Below are 21,279 nucleotides of genomic sequence, written 5' to 3' on the forward strand. Positions count from 1 at the left end.
ATTTTTAGGGACAGTCGCAATTCCGGCTGTCTCATAATACTGTTAGACAGGTTAAATAAAGAATGGAGGGATGGGCGGGACATGTAGCACACATGCTACAAACAACAAATGCATATTTGTTCGGATCACCACAACGTAATGACAACTCAAGAGATGAAAACGCCGACAGGTGACAGGAAAGACACACTTGAATGGACTGTACGAGATAAAAGGCGACGAATTTGTAAAATAGACTGAACTGGCGAAGGGCAGACTTTTGTAATCATGGCGATGAACTTTCAAGTTCCATAACAGGAAATTTATTATGTCACTGAATACCACCAAACTACTCACAAAATAGCACTTTGCTAAGGGTTCGGAAATTCAGAAACGCCCTGCACAGTCTGTAACTTAAGACAAATAAGACTCGTTTTCTACAGCCTATTTATTATATGTAATCTTTCTTCAGAACTCTTCTACGTAGACACTTACTGTAGTCAGCGTGGCTTGAGACAGGACTCCTACAAGGTCCACATAACGAAATGATTACTGCAATAATTATATAAATTAATTAGAAAGCAAGATGTAGGTAGAAGATATAGCCAACAGTGACTGTGTACCTTCCGGCAATGTTTCTCAAACAGGGGTCCATTTGTGCCTTGAGGGAAATAAAAAATTATATTGGATCGATAAGAACCAATATTAAATTCACCGCTCAACATTTACTATAGATCGAAATAAAAAATTTAGTCGAAATCAGTCCAGTACTTTCGGCGAAAAGACGGACGGATTTCTCTCGCGTGTGCTCATTTCATAAACTTTTTACAAAAGACACACAACTGAAGTTATACCGAAAGCGAGGAGTTACATATTTTCATCTGCAATAATTCTTAATTACCGTTACTATGACGACCGAGCTGCTTCAAACCACCGAAATGAGACCCTAATATAACGGAAATGTCACAAACTATAAAAGGCAAGCAGAAAATGTCATACTGTTTCATAAAGCCGTTGCCTGGCACAAGAGGCTGTCGAATCATGGGTGGTCCACAGGGAGGGGTACCGAGGAAACGTCAATATCAGAGAAGACAGGTTTTTATTTTACACCGAAAACTAGTTCTTCTCTCTCTCATTCAGCAACAAACTACCAGGGATGTCGTGTAAACGACTGGGCGATTGTCATAACATCACGATTAAAAACTGCAACTTAAAACCGAATAGAGTTTTATGATTCTTAGTAACTAGTTGACACTGGCCCGAATTTAAAATAACTCTCAAATTCTGCAAATTATCTTAGAGCTGTTTCCTTTCGCTAGAATTGTACTGTTTCCCAAAATTCTCTACGGTGAAAACAGCGATATTGCGCAGTATGGAGAACTGCAAATGCATTTAATTCAACGGTAGAGAACCTCGCAGAATTCACCGGGCAAATTTTATGAAGTATTTTAAATCGACGTTGATAAGAATGAAAGAGTTCAAAGAAGTCTATTATGTGAGATTTGAGGTTCTCACGGCGACGCTGTCTTCCGCGATGTTGCGCCGTGTAGTCTGGTTGACAACGGACGACGTTTCAGAGGTGCTTACTGCCCACATCATCACTGCGGACTGTATGCGGCAACATCACAGAAGACAGCCTTCTCAAAGCCTATTGCGCCAGACTAAACTAACTCCGTGGCGCAGAGACCTTCTTGAGAAGCTGACAGTCGTCCAGACAGTCAAGAAACACTCCGTCTTCTATGGAATCAAAGGTGTTCCTACCGTGTTCACAAGAGCCCGCCACAGGTCTGTATCCTTCGCCAGATAAATCCAATCCACACTCTACCTCATTAAGATCCATTTCGATATTATCCTCTCATCTGTATCTAGGTCTTGCCAGTAAAGTCTTCTCTCCAGGATTTCCAACCGTACCGCCTACCTCATATTCTTGGCTTCATTAGATTACCAGCGATGTATCAATACAATTCCCATTACCAAGCGATCAGAAGCACAAGTACGGACGACAATGACTGTCCAAAGGAGTCAGCAGCGTAGAAAGAAATGAATTCAAAGATGCAAACTCTGAGCCGTAATGCTGTTTTAATAGTACCATACGTGATCGGTGGTCAGATTAGCAGTAAATGAGTTAGTCTCCGAGTTGAACCGGATGCAAGATTTTAGCCAGTCGCGCACCACAAGTTGCAGGCCACGCAGTGTGCAATTCATCATGAAACTGGACTGTTCATGACTTAGTTTCGAACTTCCAGCTCCATTTAAGATAAGAGCGCAGAACAATCTAAAGGCTGTCAGCAGAGATTACTGATTTAGTCCATCAAGACCACTTCTTACGCAGTGCCTCGACTGTAAACTCGGTTCTAAGCCCAGCGCGTTGACCGGAGAGGGGAGGGGGGGAAGGTGCTGCACCCACAACCATGTCCACACAACTCGGCCACTGGGCCCTGTGATGAATCGTCCAAGTCCGAGGCGCTCCGTAACATGCTAGACTCATACCGAGGTGCTGTTAACCCCACGCCCATCCCCCAGAATGTCTGCGACTGCTTATAACCACCCTCCACAAGTGGAGGCCGGACAACGCCAGAAACCAAGCACGTGCCGTGGTGACAGAGAACCCGGAGGCAGACGACCTCCTAGTAACCATTCACGTCATGTTACCATTCCTCACCGCACGCTACAACACGTCAGCAGTTGATACAGCAGTGAGACATTAACTGAATGAAAATAACAATCTTCCGAGATTCCAGGTAGAATTTATATCGCGTTGAGATTCCAAGAGTCTTAAATATAAATCATGTAGCGGCAAACCACTTTCTGCACACCCGATGAGATACGGGCCGAGTCCGTCGTTATATCCACGCACGCACGCACAACTGAAGCCTGGAAGCTCAAGTCAGTTTCTGTAAATTGCCTCATTCATATGCTCTTTACGGCTGCTTCAGAGGCATAACTACATTAGTTCAAGTAAACCGTTCTTAAAGCTCCTACGGAACCGGTTTTATTGACTCGTAATAAACACAGTAAGTAAGGCTGTGCAGGGTTAATTGTGTCCAGGAATTGAAGTTATGCGGGCATAGTCGAATTGCCTGTCTCCAGTTTTATTCACACAGGAACTCCGTCTGCAGCTCCCAAACAGAGGTCTAACGAACTCACACATCAAAGCACACTGAAGGCTAGGCACACGTGACTGACTGACTGACTGACTAGAACACTGACAGAATGAGCCACTAAAAATTAACTAACCGCCCAACCAACAGATTTGACAGAAGATGAAGATTCAGTACCGTGTTCACGGAAGTCCGACAACATATCTTATCCTGAGCCAGTTGAATCCAGCCGCATCCTCACACCATATATCTGACCAATTAATTTTAATACTATCCTCCCATTCGTATAAATAATACACCCATTCCTTAAAGGTCTCCAATTAAGATTCTGTGGGTCTACGCATTTATTATCACCCAAAATGTGCTACATGTTCCACCTACTTTATTGTAATCTATTCAGTACCCCGATCAGCCTTAGGCGAAGGATACAAATGACGACGATCTTAATTATGTAACTCGTTTGCTTTCTCCTTCTTGGATACAAATACTGTCTTCAGCAACCGAAAAACCCTCAGTTCCTTAGAATGACAGAACACGTTTCACATCACCTGCTAACATTCTAAATCCGTGTCACAGCTCTTCCTTGAAACGTTAGTAGCCACACAGACTCGAGGCTGTGCCGCCCACTCACTCCTCAAGTCTAGAAAATCCTCGCTTTAATGTAACCTGATGGATCATCAAAATAAATACTTGCGATTAAATAAGGAATCCCTTTTCCATTTCGTTGGGTGTAAAACCAAAGCAGCTCCACTTTCATAAACAGACAGAAGCTAATATGTCAAGAACATTCTGTGCAAATACTGCATCCGCGGATGCTATAAACAACTGAACTCATGTCACGTTCTTACAGTAATCCGCGACTGGCTCCTACATCCAAAATAACTGCAGACCCGCGTGACTCTTTCGCCAGACATTCCAACTACCTACTGACGATGTAAATCTAGTGTAACCACCCCCGGCCTTAATTTCGAAGTCTTCGGCGTCTGTTCAGACTACACAAGGCTTGAAGGATACCATATACAAAACAAGTTCCCGTATGTCATATCATGTCAATTCGTTTGTGTTTTGTTTTTCTCAGCTGAAGGCGGACTTGTAGACTAACCTGGCCCAAGGGGTGGGGGCTCGTTTATACATTGTCTTGATTACATCCGATAAAATGCAGGGCAACCAATTAATTTTGACCCGGGAAGTTTACACGGCCATTATCAGCTTCCCGCATATTATCTTCTCAACTTACAGTTCTGCAACAGAAACAGCGACCTGGGTAACAAGCAGCGAGGCGACTGAACACACTTCTAGTTTCGCCATCTTCTGAACAATTATATCTGACACAGCCGAAGTTCTGGTAGCGAGAGACATTTCCGCCATCTTCAGGGCAAGCACAGTGACCTTGATGTTAACGTTTAAGTCGCGTTGGTCACAAGGACTGTTTCAGGAAAAGCAGACAGCGAGTTAATCGCCTCTATATCGGGATACTATCTCGCGCTCCGCCAAGTCTACAGTTCCCGGTACAGTACAAACGCTTCAGGGAAGTTTACGAAACCTGAGAATACGCCATAAAATCGGTAGTACCTGAAAGCACGTACCACATCATACAAATTTAAACCAGTAATTACAGGATAGTATCAAGCACATGCTTCGCCTTGCAGTTGATAAAATATGAGTCCAGATTTGCGATTGCCACAGGAAAAACGGCAAACGAACAACACATCGCACAGCACAGGCAGCTGATCTCTGCCTGTCTTTGTCATGAAACACAACGTTTCCTAATGTCCACTTAAAATATCTGATTAATCTGGACCTACGATAAGCGACAAGCTGATTATATATGTGGACAAAAGGAATTTTATGAAGGATTTCACGAATGTAAAACAATACAACCTAAACGCTACTATTTGTAGAGAAAGTTGGGGTTCCTTCGTTAAGGACCGCGTTACAAAGCAGTGGGATGGGGTACGTAGGTCGATTGTAGCGCAATGTTATTGAGGAACGACGTCGAACTGGAACAAGTAGTCCACGTCGAGCTCGACCTAACCTCGTCTCCTGGATTCTCTTTCCTCGTCTGTATTCGTTAAGAGTGGAGAAATCTTATTAAGTTCCCACGGTTGCCAACTTAGTAAAATAAGGTTCATTAATCAGTTCCCACTGAAATAACCAACACACTGCCTGGTTATGTAACTCGAAGTTTCAACAGACCAGTTGTGATATCATGATAAACGCCAATCACAGGAACGACGACGTTTCAGAGTGTACGGCCGCTTGTGACATCGCGATGCGTCCATCTCCAGTCCAACAGGTCCTGACAAATGCCTAAGGATTCACTGCTTCAGAGTAACTATAAATCTTACAGGTCGAAATGCTTAATCTGCGTTAACCAACAAACAACATGGAGCACAATAAGCTTTGAGGAGGTAACAGTCGCTCATCTAACCAAGACACTTATCGTCTTTCATACAACCGAAATATTTATTACCGAGTTCACAAGAGCCCGCCACTGGACGCTATCCTGAGCCAGCTGAACCCAGTCCACACTCTCATACCCCATTTATGTTTCATCTTAACATTAAGCTCCCATCTACTCCTAGGAAACGCGAACGGTCTTTTCCCTTAAGGTTTTCCAACAAATTCTTTCCCTAACACGTGGCAGATGAATAATATGAGTGCGTAAAGAAAAAGTACACTTTGATCAAACGATAACTTTAAAACCTGTCAGTAAAACGATCAATGCATGATTTAAAAGGTCATATTAAAATTCAGCAAAGTCTTAAAGACTGAGACACAATGCCGAAGGAAAGAGCTACATAAAATACAGCAGTCATATGAAGTTGTATGTACTGAGATTCATATTTGTGGCTAACCGATAAATCCGCTTAATCTGTGACACACGAAATGGAATTAGCAGACAAACAACTCTATCTGAATGGCTTGGTAACGAGGCTGTCAAGTCCCAGAATGTTATTGTGGTACTGACAGTGGCGGCGTTCGCTCGGACGTGTGAGGTCAAGAATATGAACTTGGCTTCATCATGTCGATAGAAAGATGCATATACATTCCACGCACTATCGAGTGATCTGTGGAAAAACAACGCTCGTTACACAAAGTCATGCCTGACCGGACAGTTTTAAACAAAGCTCTAAAAAAGGGTTTAGACGAACTAAGCAAGATCTAAGATGCGAAAATTCGGGGATCATTTCTCTTCAGATCCCTTGCACGAGGACAACTGAACAGGTTCTTAAGGACACAACAGAATTATACACAGCCAGACCTTTGTTACTGTATATGCGATGTAAGATGGTACTGGGTGCACCATAGTTACTGATGTTATTTATAAACAAAAGTAATTATAATAAATATTTATATACAGAGTTCACCACGCGGTTGTCTTCATTACGGTCAGAATCTGAGAGACTCCAGCGACACTAGAATAAGGCCTATTAAGAAAAATAAATTCGTAGTTTCGTTTCGATTTTTTCTTTCTGTGAGCACGGTCAACAGTTGCCTTACGTATGGCATATCGAAAATGTTTATTGCGACGAAACTTCTGGGCCATCCTGTGGACAACGTGGCAAATTTAATGTAGAACGGAAATATTTAATTGCTCTCTTTTATGCAGGCTTTAGCGAATTCTGCGTACTTTAGGTATAAGGCATATACATCTAGCCCATACATATAAATGACCAAATAATTCAACATGAACAAATTGTATTTAGTAGTTGACAGCTACAAACGATGCTCAGATGTAAGACATACATGAGCCCTAACCGACGCCAGCTTAATCCAGTTCTCACGCTGTTCTAATCAGTGCCAAACACTTCAAATAGAGAACTGTTTCAAATACAGAGCACGGCAAAGAATCCTCCCACGAATAATCGAGACGAACAAACAGACAAACTGGGTCTAAACAAGCATGAAGCACTTGCTCTGTACGTGCTGGGAGGAACTGTCATCTCATCATCTGGAGCCACCGTCAGAATCGTACGTGCTTCGTTTCCCTGCACATCCAGAACGTGCAGACAGTTTCTATGGTTTCTGCACCCCGAAACGGCAGGCTTATTCTATTCCCACGTCTTTCCTATTCATATTTCACTCTATTCCCCACCGCCTTCACACCGTAGAAAAACCAACTAGCTACTTTGTTCGAAAAAAAATTTCAACCACCAACCGTGAATACGGAGGCAGTATGTTCTCGTGAAATGTTAGTGCGACCTTTTATGCTTTATTAAAAAAAAACCATCGTATTATGAATTGTATGATTTAATATGAATTAATTTGTTTGCCACTGACGATGACCCCTTGAGATCGAAACGAAACAAGTGTAAACAGTTTTTTTTGTATGCATGATTTTATATGCCAACACACTGCACGGCCTGCAAGGTTTCAAGATGTTACATCCCAGAAGACCAACGACACATTCTGCACCGAGGGAACCTCAATTTTGTATTTCTGTGTCTTGATTCTGTGGTTTTATGTGGGTGTTAAACTTGGTCCCATTATTACAAGTAGAAAACAGATTAAAGGTAACCAAGAAAACGGTGTCGAGGATAATATCTGAACCTAAGAAAGACACAAACTAACAAACTAACAAGGTAACTGACAAAACTGAATAACGATGAGATTTATATCTGGACTCCTCACCGTAAGTTACCAGGGTGATCAAATCAAAGATGAGATACACATTCACGAAAGCTATGAGAAAAGCACGGTAAGGATGAGATCACTTATGAGATCCAGTCACAGACGGGAAGACAATATTAAAATGGATCAAGGGACAAAATCAGTGTGAACCGAATTCATCTGGTTCAGAACAAGGGTCAGTGGCTGGCTCTTGTGAATAGTGTATTAAACCTTCGGATTCCATAAACTGTTGGAAATTTCGTGACCACATAAGCCACCATTAGCTTCTCAAGAATAATTTCATGCAATTTTATTCTTCATGTTTTATTCATATTAGTAGGAGTAAATTGCGTTACAAGTTGGTTCAAAATAAAATTTAAAATAGTTTATATTTCCTGCGTAATAGCTCTAAATAGCAGGACCAGCCAAACAAATATTAATAACCTAGACATAAAAATTGAAGACAAATCTAACCCCAAGTAAATACGTTTCACTGCAGAACGTAGAGCTCGATGAAGAAAAGTGGTCAGTTAGCCTACATATAACGAGAAATACGTTAAATTTCTGCCCGAGATTCAACAGAATCTGTAATGTACACGAATCGCGTACTTTCACAATTGTGCTATCAAATTTCAAATTACGTTACTTCAGAGAATGATGACGCGTGTTCTAGGATTACTTCTCTTCTTCTCTTGCAACTCGTGAAATCCACTAACAGTCGCCTTGTACCAGAAGTCTTTCGACTCGCACATGTCTTGTCTCTTGGCAATCTGCCTTTGTTCATTCGTTGCACGCGGTCTCACCAATTATTTCTATACACGCCATCTTTTTTCATTTTTAATAAGCAGCGTTTTAACAGCTTCATACACAAGAGTTCCTTCGGTTGACATGCAATCTGTTTTTTCCTTAAAATACTCCAGCTGTACATCAGTACGTCCTGAAACTTTCGTCCAAGAGAAAATGGAAAAGCTCCGAGGCATTTAGCAATATATTACGATACACTTAGGAAGGCTCTATAGAGAACTATCAGGCTTACAGCCGATCTTGTTATAACTTAACTCTTCTTATTATTTTGTTCCGGTAAACCTTCCGTGTGCAGTGAATAAAATTAACGTACAAGAAAATGTGTATTGTTATTATTCCGTATTCATCCACTGGCTCAGGATAGGGACCAGTGGCGGGCTCTTGCGATCATGGTAATTAACATTCGGATTCCATAAAATGCGTGGGAACTTTTATTTTGAGTGGCTGAGCGACTGTCGGCTTCTCAGGAAGGACTCGGCTCCATGGAGTAAGTAAGAAAGCGAGTTCATCTTTTTTGGGGCAACATGTATTACTATATTTATTCAGCCTCCAAAACAACCCGTCAAATATATCGACGAAATAAGGTGTTCAGAAAAAAATGTGGGTGCAATTTTTCTGCAGTAGGACATACTTTAGCTTACATGGAGCTGAAATAGTACTTTACAATTTTTATTGGGATACTATCGTACAAATAATTGTCAAGTGAAATAAACTATAATAATTGTTACCAAGATCTGAAAATGTTATTACAATATTAACTAAATTTATAAGGAAACGTGTTCTGTCTCTATCCTCGGCTTTTACTTGCAACAAATGAACATAAATGGAAACTGGAAACAAAAGCAGAGCTCTAATTAATATTACACTTTGGACTCTAGAATATGTAGCGAAATTCAGTGACTACACGTATCACCACGCCCCATTTTTATCTACTCCAACAATATCACGCGAAACTTCACGTCCTGTGAATGTCCGCTCACGCAGACGACGAAAATGTCCCTGTGCCAAAGCATCACACAATGACAGCTCATAGCCTCACGCTTAGTCCGTCATACACACTGGATAGCGGGTTCACACAATAGTCACCGAGAGGAAACATTCTGTCGCTACTGTAAATCGAACCCATAACCAGTCACTGCATTGGTCGAATCGCGTTTTCTTGGGGTTTGTAGTCCAAGGCAGTGATACTGGCTCGGCTCGTTTCAGCTTGGTTTTACAACGGCACGCCGATGCAGGTATTCACCGGTCTAAAAACATTCTTCGCGGCAAGCTTTGCTCCATTTTTACACGCACACTGCTCTTACTGTTCGCGCAAAGAGGAATTGTTTTGGAAGGTAACACTATGCAGAGCATGCACAGAGCGTACCACATGCCTCCGAACCTTCCTCCCTCACGGCTTTCCCTCCATTGCATGCCAAGTTAAATGACGCCGACAATACCGAGACTGCTCGTCTGCTTGGAACGCATTCTGCAGCGTGTTTATAGCAACAGGAAACAGCCCATCGCTTCAGCAGGCAGGGAATGATTTATTCAGCAGAAATAGTAGAATGTAGCTCGGCGGTAACTAGTACATAAATCCACAACAGAAGGTTTATTTGATATATCCAGAGGTTTTGATACCATCTTAAATCAAGGCTAAACTATGATCTATTAAACGTCAATAAAATCAATTAACCAGTGTCACTTATAATGTTTGCATAAATATCAATTTATTTGTTACATACGAGACTACGAATACTTCCCGATACACAGGTCTCACGACGTAACCACGAACTGGACCAGTGCACACGAACTTACAAATCAAAGCCAACGTTTTGAGATAATTCAGCTGACTATACGAACATTTTCATTAGCTGCTATGGCGACGCCAGAAAATATTTCGTTGATAATACAAATATATGGAGAGAGAAAAAATCTTTAACCCTTCCCATGTTACGCAGGAGGTACCCTGACACTGGAACTTTGGTGTTCGAGATCAGCGAAACGAAGGTGTGCCGTCCTTTCTGAACAGTCGAAGTAAACTCACAATGAAAACAGCCAAGAATGATCAACAGACCGGCGAAGAAAAGTAAGAAGACATTTCAATTGATGATCTTGGGACCGGTGATACCATTTCGTCGGCCGTGAATAATTTTTTTTTTTAAAAAAATTGGAACTTACTACTCCGATAAAAGAGTAACTTTAGGTGGGTCATGTACAGCGGAAACCAGTTACATAAAATCGGTGACATGAAACTGGAAACTATGGCTTCAGTAAAAAAAATTACAGTTATTTCAAAATTGGATGTCACACAAAATTATTTCTGATGAAAATAAGCCGATGAAGCGTTCCTTCAACTTTGTTTTCACTGGATTAAAATACTGTATAGTAATATCCTGAATAACGAGCAAAGGAAGTGTCTCATACAACTTGATGCCTCTCTTCTGAACTAACTGGAGTCCATTTTAATAAACGTTGGCTCAAATAAACGCAGAAGTGTCGAAAGAGGTTTGACTCATTGACCAGAATACACGTGTACTGTCACCTGAAAAGTACCTCCATACAGGCCGTCCAAAAAAGCTGTATACACATATTCAATGAATGAAATAAAGACATTTTAATAAACTAAAGAATTAATAACTCAGCATTTTCACTTAGTAAATCAGTGAACCTAGTGTAGGTGTTCAGAATGATCACCGTCAATGTCCTCTGTAAACACAACACAAGGTTAATATTCGGTATTTTAACATGTAGATATCTTTTTGTGACTTAATGTATTTACATTTTCGAACTCTTGAAACAAAATAAAGCGTCTACAAGCAAGACGCTGCCACTGAAAATCATAACAGAAAGACAATGCGAGAGTTTAAACCTGATATATCTACAGTGGTAAGTAAGACGTGCATAGTGAGAAATAATATTAAAATGAATGTTCGCAAGTGCATATCCAAGATAGGTACTAAGATGCCCCCTTTTTGTGGACACCCTTCTTCGGATTCACAAAGATACAGAAGTTCTTCAACACCGAAGTCATTATCAACTTTTCAAGGATCATCCTGCAACACGGTGGCTGTAGTTTGTTACATTTAGTTCATTTGTAGCAGCCGTGTAAATGAATGCCAACAGTCTGACCTTTGTCTGCCTTCTTACATCCCAAGTGAGTGCTATTCAGAGCTTAGAAAACTGTAAGAGCCTGTAACATATGTAGAGCAAGTAATTAGGACCTCTACCTGCACGTGAGGAGCAATCCTTCATGTGGCGCCTCGGTTATAATACGTTTAAAATAGACACTCCTTTCATCTCGAGGTCAAAATAATACACTGAGTGGTAAAACACGAAGGAAACGAAAAGTTACTGTACAATATTCCAATTGCAGGTGATCACTTACGAATATCCTGCAAATTCGCAGCCCGTTTCCGAATCTACCTCTTACTCGGCCTCGGCTATGGTAACTAACTCAATGGTTGACTTCAGTGCAAGGTGCAGAGTCTGCATTGACAAATTTTTCAGCTGTTAAAAATTCACAGACTTCTGCGGAACCCGAAGCTGCCTTACCGTGTACGCCAGCAAAAGCCAGTGGTCCCTGTTACGAGTCGGACGAAAGTACTCCTGGAAGATCGAACTCAACAATATCATTCCATCTGTGCCCACATTCGTTCCGGCAGCCACCTGCTTTTCCGACGAGCACTTTGTGATGCGAGGTTTTCTGGGCTGTGACGTCGTGTTTGTTGCAGGCCACATACAACACTACACACATTAAAATCCTGAAGAACACAATCCACAAAACTTCATATGCATTTCTCATGTCTCTGATGCATGATATATATTTCGCACATCCCATTCCGAATCAATTACTAAGTTACGCTGCCGTTTTTGAGAAACTCGATATGTTCGTTAAAATCCGTGGAACGAACGCTCCGTGGGTGCTACTGAGTACCATAAGGACGAACAGCACGCCAAGAGAACACCAAACGCGATGCAGCTTTGTACCGACAGATGGAAAATCGTGTTATCACTTGCAGCGACTTTGTACGTTTCAGTACCTAGTGTTTGATGATCGTGCGATAATATCACTCATTATGCGCATGCTTATGTATTACACGTGGACCACACCCGTGCGAGAAGTGACGTGCACCCCCTTCCCACCTCGCCCTTGTCTGCAAAATGTTAAGTAACGCACGCACATCCGGGAAAGTATACTCACAGCACTTGCAACCGGATTTATCTTAAAGTAAAATTCAGGAGATTATGTATGTCCAATTCCTGAAAATTAACCCAAATTATGTCATTATTATGAAAGAGATTTCCTTGGACATTGTCATATTAACTTCATAAGCATGTCGGATCGAAGCTTAATTCATAAATTACGACCAAAGTGAAATCGTGCTGCTATCGGAAACTTCAGAGATTATTACAGAAGTAGGCACTCAGAAAAGAACCTGCCCCAGTGTCACTTTTGACACCGCAAATCCCTCACATCAGTTTAAGACGTGGGCAGACAGCGCCCAAAGAGATGTTATCAGAAGACTTATGTCATGCAATATGTTCAGTACGCTGGAGTCACGTCCAGCGTGAATCATCACGGATGTCAGGCAGGGCTGTGGAGTCGGTACTAAAATCTCCGACTCCGGCTTCGACTCCGTCTCCTTCATAAGAGTTCAATATGTATTAATAAAGATAAACCCACTAAAATGGTAAATGGCACCATAAGCGATTTCATCACCACCACGTGAATCATTAGCCTACTTTTTAGACTTATAACCTATATTTAAATATAATATGGGATTCCGTCTGTCGGTGAACTGCTGAAGAGGCGCGCATACGTCTTGGCGTACAAAACAGACCCGGGGGGGGGGGGGGGGGGTCGTTTCCCAGAGATCAAGCGCTATCACTAGCCTCCGTGGAACGCGGGTTCCCGTGCTTTCACCACCACCACGCACTTCCAAAGCTTCGTATTTGGTGACAGGGGCTGATTCCAATTTCCCGACTTTAAACGTCAGAAAAACAAACGTTTAATATTTGTGAATAATTCAAAATGTCAAATAGCTAAGGTTAGCAACTTTGAATAAAATACCAATTCAGAAAAGTAACAGACGAGAAGATTAAAAATTGGAAGACTCGGTGCAGCGAATACAAATTTATGATTAAACAATAAAACCGACGTTTCAGGGGCCGTCTCCTTCCCCATCATCAGAACCCTGATGATGGATACAGAGAGAGAACAATGAATCAGCAATATTAATCGAAAGTAATATGAATACAGTACTACTATCTTAGCAAACTGATGTCTCATAACTCAGCACAAGCCTAATCGCAGTTATTTTGAAATATTCATCACCGCAAAAATAATTTTGCTTCAAATTTACAGCAAGTAACATATCAAAGACAAAATTCGGTTCAATCATCTGGCAAGCAGATGGAGAACGCATGAGCCTTCTAAACACAAGATCGGTATATGCACTTCGAAATTTAAGGAAATAAAACGTAGGTTGCGCCCCATAGGCAGACCACAGTCGATATCATCAATATAGAAACTGTTAATAAAGAATAGCTGGCCACTCCACCATTTATAAAACAAGATCCCGTGAAGTCAGCACATCTGCCGACAGCCGAGTATGTAAATTTGTTACTGTCACTGGAAAATAATTCTGGACAGTAACTTTTAAGATATCAGAGGATAATAATGAGACAGAATCCCCATTAAATTTATGGTGCCACCAGGAATTCAGTTACTCAGCATAGCCTTTATAACCACACAGAAAATGAAAGTAATTGAGAAGGCTTGAAGAACATCAATTGGCAGAAAGTTGAAAACTTGCAACACCAACCAAGTGTTAGAAAGTGCGAGATATTATCAACAAGAGGCTGGTAATAACTCACTGACTGAAGGGACAATTTAGAGTTCATAAGTGGTAGCACTGCTAATGCAATTTACAGAACTAGACCACTCATGTCTGAATTACTGTATTCTCAGAACAAAATTATCCATAAAAGGAAACCAGCTGAAAAGCAACGAGGCAATTTCAGCAGTCTACCGCATACACGACTGACGTCAGGCACCATATAAAGCTAACAGTCCTTCAACTACTCAAAAAATTTACCGTCTTTTATGGAGTAAGGTGGTTCGTTACCCTCTTCACAAAATCCTGCCACCAATCCTTGTTCTGATCCACATGAATTCAATTCACACCCTCTCATTCATGGTTAAATCTTTCTTGAAGTCTCCCCTTCAGGCCTCCGAAAGAAGATTTTGTACCCATTTGCTCATCACCAGACATTATCAGGGTGACCAAATCAAGGAAAATGAATAGCAAGCATGCAATATTATTGACAGAAAACTTGGGGGAAAAGACCACTTGAAAGACGTAGGGTGCAAGTGTGTGGTCTGGGTTCATCTGACACGGGATACGATCCAGGGGCGGCCTCTTCTGAACACGGTAATGAAGCTTCGGATTCCACAAAAGATGGGAAATTTCCTAATCAACAGCAAGAACTTTAGTGTTCCAACAAAACCTCTGCCTCCATGGAATTATCATTAACGCTAACTTGCTGACATATATTGTAGTGGAACGGGACGAGAGAAGCCAGCTTAAAATTTTGTATAGTGACGCGGGGGGGAGCACCCTAAAATCTGTGGACTAAATCAGGGCGGTTACGCTTCGGACCTCGCATGAATAACTAGTAGGGGGGGTGGACTCCAAAGAAAAGAAATACATTTAGATTGCCTCTCAGCCCTAAATGAACGTGCTTTTGTTATTGCCTTTTGTGACTTCGGCGAACAGTTTTGCCATAAGCGCAACCCAAGTTACGTGGATCCCTGTAACTTTGTTTCCTTACCAATGAATTTTGCAAAGTATTGAGCGAAACGAAACGAAACCATACACGCTCATCAAATCTTAGTGTAGACAACAAAAACGAAAGTTTATGAGTCATAATGCGACCCGAGAAAAGACAAGAAATATTTTCTAATCCACAGATCTGCCAACCCTGAGACAGATGAAGCAACAAAGCACGTGCTTCATACGAGGCGACTAACGATAAGATAACAGCCTGATATTTATTAGCGATGTTGAGGTGAGAATTATTCAACAGAGGTTTCGTAAACGAAAGCCAACTACGTACAGGACATCACAACGGCTCTAGTCCGAAGTTATTTAAATAATACGTTTAGACCTAATGAATCTCTCCACTCTGAAACCAAGTTTATCAGTTATCTAAAACGGCTACACAATGGAACATTTGTCTCGATAACCTCTCTTCCTCCTCCCTGTTCTCCTATCCCAGACCTTTCAGTGGGCTGGTTGTGCTTTACACTTGTCTTAGGTAGGTATTGGCGTTTCACGTCATCTTCCCCTGTCTCCATATTTACTGACAAATGCTGGCATAATCTCTTGAAATACTCCCTGACTAAGGTAATTTAAACCCTAACCATTTCACATTCATGCAGTCGCTTACATCTCCGTCCTATTCCATAACGCAACCTCTGAAAGCGAAACAGCGTCGAGTACCTTCATTTCGATTCCCTGCAACGAGAATAATTTCCTTCCGACGTCTTCCAGTTGATGTCCAGCAAACTGGTTCCTTTGGAGTCTTCTCCGATTCTTTCTACATAATCATGACACCATGTTTCAGTTTCCGTCCTCTGAACAAAGTCTACTTAATTCGATCGAAAGTCGAGGGTGAGTGATTAGCACCATTGCTTGGTATTTGGGAGGTGTTTGAATCTTTCCCCAGAGGCTGACTAACCCACTGATGATTTCTGCAATTTATGGCGCGTTCGCAACTGAAATTTGCCAAAATTAGCCTATTATCTTCGCCTGAGGACTCTCCGTGTTACCTTGGTTACCACAGATGTATAGTTACCATGGTTACCTTGGGCTGATAAGTAACTTTGGTTGCGGTGGATAACTTGGTTACTTGAGTAATTCCCGGCCATTCGCGAAGCTATGTGGATCCGTGGTGACGTCATCACCCATCCAAATAGGCGCCAGATACCAGGCTCCGTCAAAGGTCATCTTTCCTAGACAAGTGACGTCAGTGGAGACATTCGCAGATTCCAAATTCCGGAGAACGTGACAGATTGTTAAGCTATGCGCACATTTCCTAACTTGTTTTTATTTTATTTTGCACCGACTCTAACCCTTCAGCCTCCAGCATCCTGAATCTATCGATTTCAGCTGAACTGTTCAGCATTCTTACTGTTTCCTTCTTTGTAATCCTCCAATACTTTCTACATACCTTCTATCCTGTCTAGACAGTTCACGACATGCGCTACCGGTACTTGAATTCACCTGGTCTTGCGCGAAGAACCGTATCAACACGTGAACACGGTGTACGAACTGACCGCAGACCAGACGCTTAAAAAATAACAACGTCCCGAGTCAGTTGTCGAACACATCGGCCTGTCTGATAAACATACACGGGCCTACAAGGCGTTTCGGAAATCCGGTCTACTCGTCATCAAGTAACAGGTTTGCTATTATACAGTCGATTTATTATTTGGATGGGGAGAGTAAGTCTCTTTGCGTTCTGTCAACTTGTCGTGAAGCTAACCACTTGCCTCCATTCAGCGTCGAGATGAAGAATAACCGGAGCTTTACCTCCACTCCCCGTACGCCTCGGACACCCTTAAATATTATCGATACAATTAACCACTATAAGAAGCTAGTGTATCAGATGACACTTCCGATCACGTGGTTTTCAGACTTCCGTTAGAACCTGCTATGTCGGAAGTCTGTTTCATAACAGCCGGTCCACAAACAGCAATGGATGTTGACACAGTGACACAGAACTGACCACTGGAACGCAACTAAGCGAATTTCGCTTACCACTGCCCATTGTCCTGCTTCTCTTGTTGTTGAAATGCAAAAATATGCTCCAATGACTGTGTGACTCCACACTTGAGCGCCTCTTATGAATGCTCGTCCACAACAAAAGATTATCGAAGTGTGTGATTCGTGGGATATGCGTCATTTTGCGACATCTTTCAGAAGCGGCTTTACACGGACGGGATAAAACGGGGACCGGAAAGCTTCTTCAGGATGCAAACAGGAAACCGCGAAGTCCTTCGACCCACCGCTGCTGTCGAACACTGCGTGGGGTCAGTGGTACAGGAACACACACGTTCTTGAAAACGTTCCTTAAAGAAACGGGAAATGGGCTCTAGAGTCATCTGGCTCAGGATAAGGCCCAGTGGCGAACTCTCATAAACATCGTAATGAGCTATCAAATCTAAAACTTCTTGACGATGGTGAAGAGTCAATTGAATAACATTTTTGGATATTACCCCTATCTCCGGTCCGGAGATAGGGATTAGCTCTATCTAGTGGGCCCAACTGTGTAGGAACCTGAAGACGGAGATAGAGTCCCATCTCCGAAACGTCGTTTTACGTTTTATATTTACTAGACGATGGATAATATCCAAAAATTTTATTCAATTGATCGTAATGAGCGCTCGAATTACATAAAATACGGAACATTGAGCTAGTTGAGCAACTATTGGCTTCTCAAAAAGATTTCTGTTCCTTGAATTTAGTCACCGCTTTCCACTAATATTTGGCCATATACAGATTATATAACTGAAACAGCATCATTAAACAATACAAGAATTATTAACTGAGTTTGGAGTCAGGTTAGGTTAGGTTTTGTGTTAGTGCATTTTGGCAGGAATCTCGCTTCAGTCGCCGTGAAGATATTTTAACAAAGAATTTTCTCGTTAACTTTGTACTTTCAATGCGATTTGCAAACATAATGCAGCAATTAATTGCATTGCTGTTGAACACAAAGGGGTATCATTCCCGCAAACTTTGACGGGTCATAATGCGGTACTTAATTTATAGCACATGCCAGGCCTTCCATGTAGATTTGGAGGAAACTGTCAAACAGACTAAACGTCTTCTGGAGAAGCCGCACCGAAAAACTGATATAGCGGGAGCAACATGTTCACACCTCATTAAAATGTCGGCTGCTGCGTTACAAAAAGACATCTCTAACACCTGGTCATTTAGCTAAGGATCTACACCAATATCCATCGGAGCTGTCACCTCGAGATCGTATTTCGTCTTCCTGGCGACAACATCGATAATTTGTTTTAAGATCGAACTTGTTAGGGCGATCATAAAATCGACAGTCCGTGCAGATTTCAGTGGCCCCAAACGTGTCTTGTAGGCCTACGTGAAAGCTATAGTCATTCAAGTAGAAACAACGTTGGCTGTCTTCTGGGTTGTAGAGCCGTTCCTCCATTATCAGGGCGATGAGCACGGATGGACCTCTGAAACGTCGGTAAACTTCTACCAGACTACACGGCGTTACAACCCAGAAGACAGCCATCTTCGGACTCATCGTACCGAAAAAATATCAAACCATACTTAGAAACAACGTTGTTTTTCACGACACCGAACACTTGGCGATGGGCCGTTTGCTGAGGCATTGACGAAGACCCATGCCCGTGTTCAGTAGGCCACAACACAGATGAATAAATTACAGAACCTTCTTTTTGACTGACCGGCATTCTAACAGCGCCATACCTTTACTTATAATTATGATATTAACAACAGACATAAAACATTTCGACCCGAACTACCTCCTCTTCCATTATTACAACCTCAAAAATATTATGAAGTATCAAAAATAAATACACCACTACATGCAACGGCTAGTAACACCACAGATTTAGGGCTGAGATTAAATTAAAACAGACGAAATACAAATTAATAAGAAGATCGTGCAATCCAAGCCCGAGCATTTAACACCCTCAACACCTGACCAGCCAGTCCCACTTGCAGTCTGCATGAATATTGCAAGAAGTTCGAAGGAAAATATCTATGGTTACTCAATATTAATACTGTTTCCATCTACATAACATTTTGTTATGATTTATATTATGAGGCTAATACATGTTTCTGCACGTGTGTGATCTTCAGGCTACGCTGTCTCTCATGCTTGTTTACAACTTGCCAACATAACCAGTAAAAAATGTTATATAACGTACATAAAATTAAGTTTACAGCAATGACAACAAAAAGGGGTGCACAGATCAAGACTGGCCAGAAAGACGGAGGAAGAAATATTTAAAGAGTACGCTGCATTTTTCCTACTCCTAATTTTGATTAAATACATTTTAAATTAAATTTCACTACGTGCACATAAAAGTAATAAACAACTGTGAGACAAAATTATCTATTTCGAGTATTTATAAGAATACATATAACTTAAGGTTTAAAACAGCGGCGAAATTGGAAACCAAAGTAAACACATGTTATAGGTTGAATATAACACACGGCAGTCGATAAGCGTAAAATGAATATAAGCTTAAATTCAATATACGTAAAAGTAAATAGATTAACAACATTCCCATGAAAGAATATTGTCAAATGGATCCATTTAGTCAAATTATAATAAGATTTCGTTTAATTGTACAGGACAGTATGCACAGTACAAAACAATGGGGCAACAAGCAACATAAGTATGACAGCCTGAAATCATAAAACAGTGTCGAAACACGTAAGGGCATAATACATATCATAACTCACGATAAAATGGTGTGTTCTGGAAAACAATATCAGCGTTAATTAGCGACAACAAACAGATGGGATGTTCTCATACATTATTTAACGTGTCCCCAAATTTCATTCTGATTCTGCAATTTTGCAGATCCTGAAAGGTTTTTAAGCATTCATTGGTTTAAACTTCAAATATTTCAGAATAGCAATGACGTAATCTCGTGCCTTAATAACAAAAATTTCGTATTCACTCAGTGCACCCAGTTTTGTTTTTACAGACGAGGTGTAGGACACCGAACCACGGTGAAACCATTGTATCTGTCAGGGAAGAAATTCCTCTGCCAACACTTGGTTTGATTCATTTTCAAAAATGTCAAAGAAGATTCGCACAATTCAGACTCCGAATGGAAAAGTCAAGAACAGATAACAAGATAGTGTCGTACAACATCTGGCAAAGAAGAATTCGTCTTAACTGCTATTAAGTTAAGGTATGATAATCCAGTGAGGTAAATTCAGCTTTAAATCCACTTACTACAAAACAAACGAAAATATTTTTAACTGAACGCGGCCATTTAAACTTCTGTCAAATTTTCCTTTCCAATTGAAACGTGGGACAACTCTCATCAACGGAAAAGCATTGATGTCCTGTAGGTGTACGTAACACAGGTCATATTAGATTCTGCAAGAGTTACAAAGATGATATAATTATGTGAACGGACTGATAACTAAATGAAACCAGCAAACAATTTGTGAGCAAAATGCCGAGTTATTTATCGTTACAGAGGCGTGTACACATAGTTACCACTGTCCGCTGAAGGTTTCGCGGACACTTCTCACTGACATCAGTATTACGAATAATATAATGCAATATTGACCTGAAGCTTCCGTTGCTTTGCAGGACGGAGATGACAGCCAGAAGACAAAGCACTCGGAGCCGTCGGCCAGGGCAACAGCAGCGAGACTGGAGCATAATGTTTGTCACATCATCATATCATCACATCACCTCGTGAGAACGATCACCACACATCTTGTCTCACCACAATCACCACCACATCAGACTTGCAACAACGGAATATGAGTCTCGTTTCTTGAAGTTCCTTCCGTCTTCACACAAAACATCTGACGACCAATTCACAATACACTGGCCCTGTACTTTTGAACAACGCATATTTCTTAGTATTTTGGATTTATTACAGCATCGGCACTGTAAAAGTGTGAAGACAAGGCATTTGTGTAATATTTTCAGGATTGTGCTAGATATTAAATTACAACATGTCACAACTGTTTTACATCAAATGTCTTTT

At 41.3% G+C, this 21,279-nt stretch overlaps 1 protein-coding gene across 3 annotated transcripts in view; it reads right to left on the reverse strand.

The window, feature by feature from the left end:
- Positions 1-20,989, reverse strand: part of Wnt2 (Wnt oncogene analog 2) — a 76,990-nt gene extending 56,001 nt beyond the window's left edge. For 2 of the 3 annotated variants that reach the window (XM_022086048.2, XM_087358321.1), the window contains exon 1: positions 20,851-20,989. In XM_022086048.2, coding sequence (XP_021941740.2) covers positions 20,851-20,945 — 95 coding nt within the window. In that variant the 5' untranslated portion in view covers positions 20,946-20,989. Of the gene's footprint in view, positions 1-12,029; positions 12,488-20,850 lie in introns of those variants that run through there. The other variant, XM_087358320.1, reaches the window with a different exon arrangement.
- Between the last annotated feature and the right edge of the window lie 290 nt (positions 20,990-21,279).

This window comes from Zootermopsis nevadensis, unplaced genomic scaffold, assembly GCF_977971745.1.
Source record: "Zootermopsis nevadensis isolate Lab colony 2312 unplaced genomic scaffold, Znev_1.0 Znev_ptg000029l, whole genome shotgun sequence".
Classification (NCBI taxonomy): domain Eukaryota; kingdom Metazoa; phylum Arthropoda; class Insecta; order Blattodea; family Termopsidae; genus Zootermopsis; species Zootermopsis nevadensis.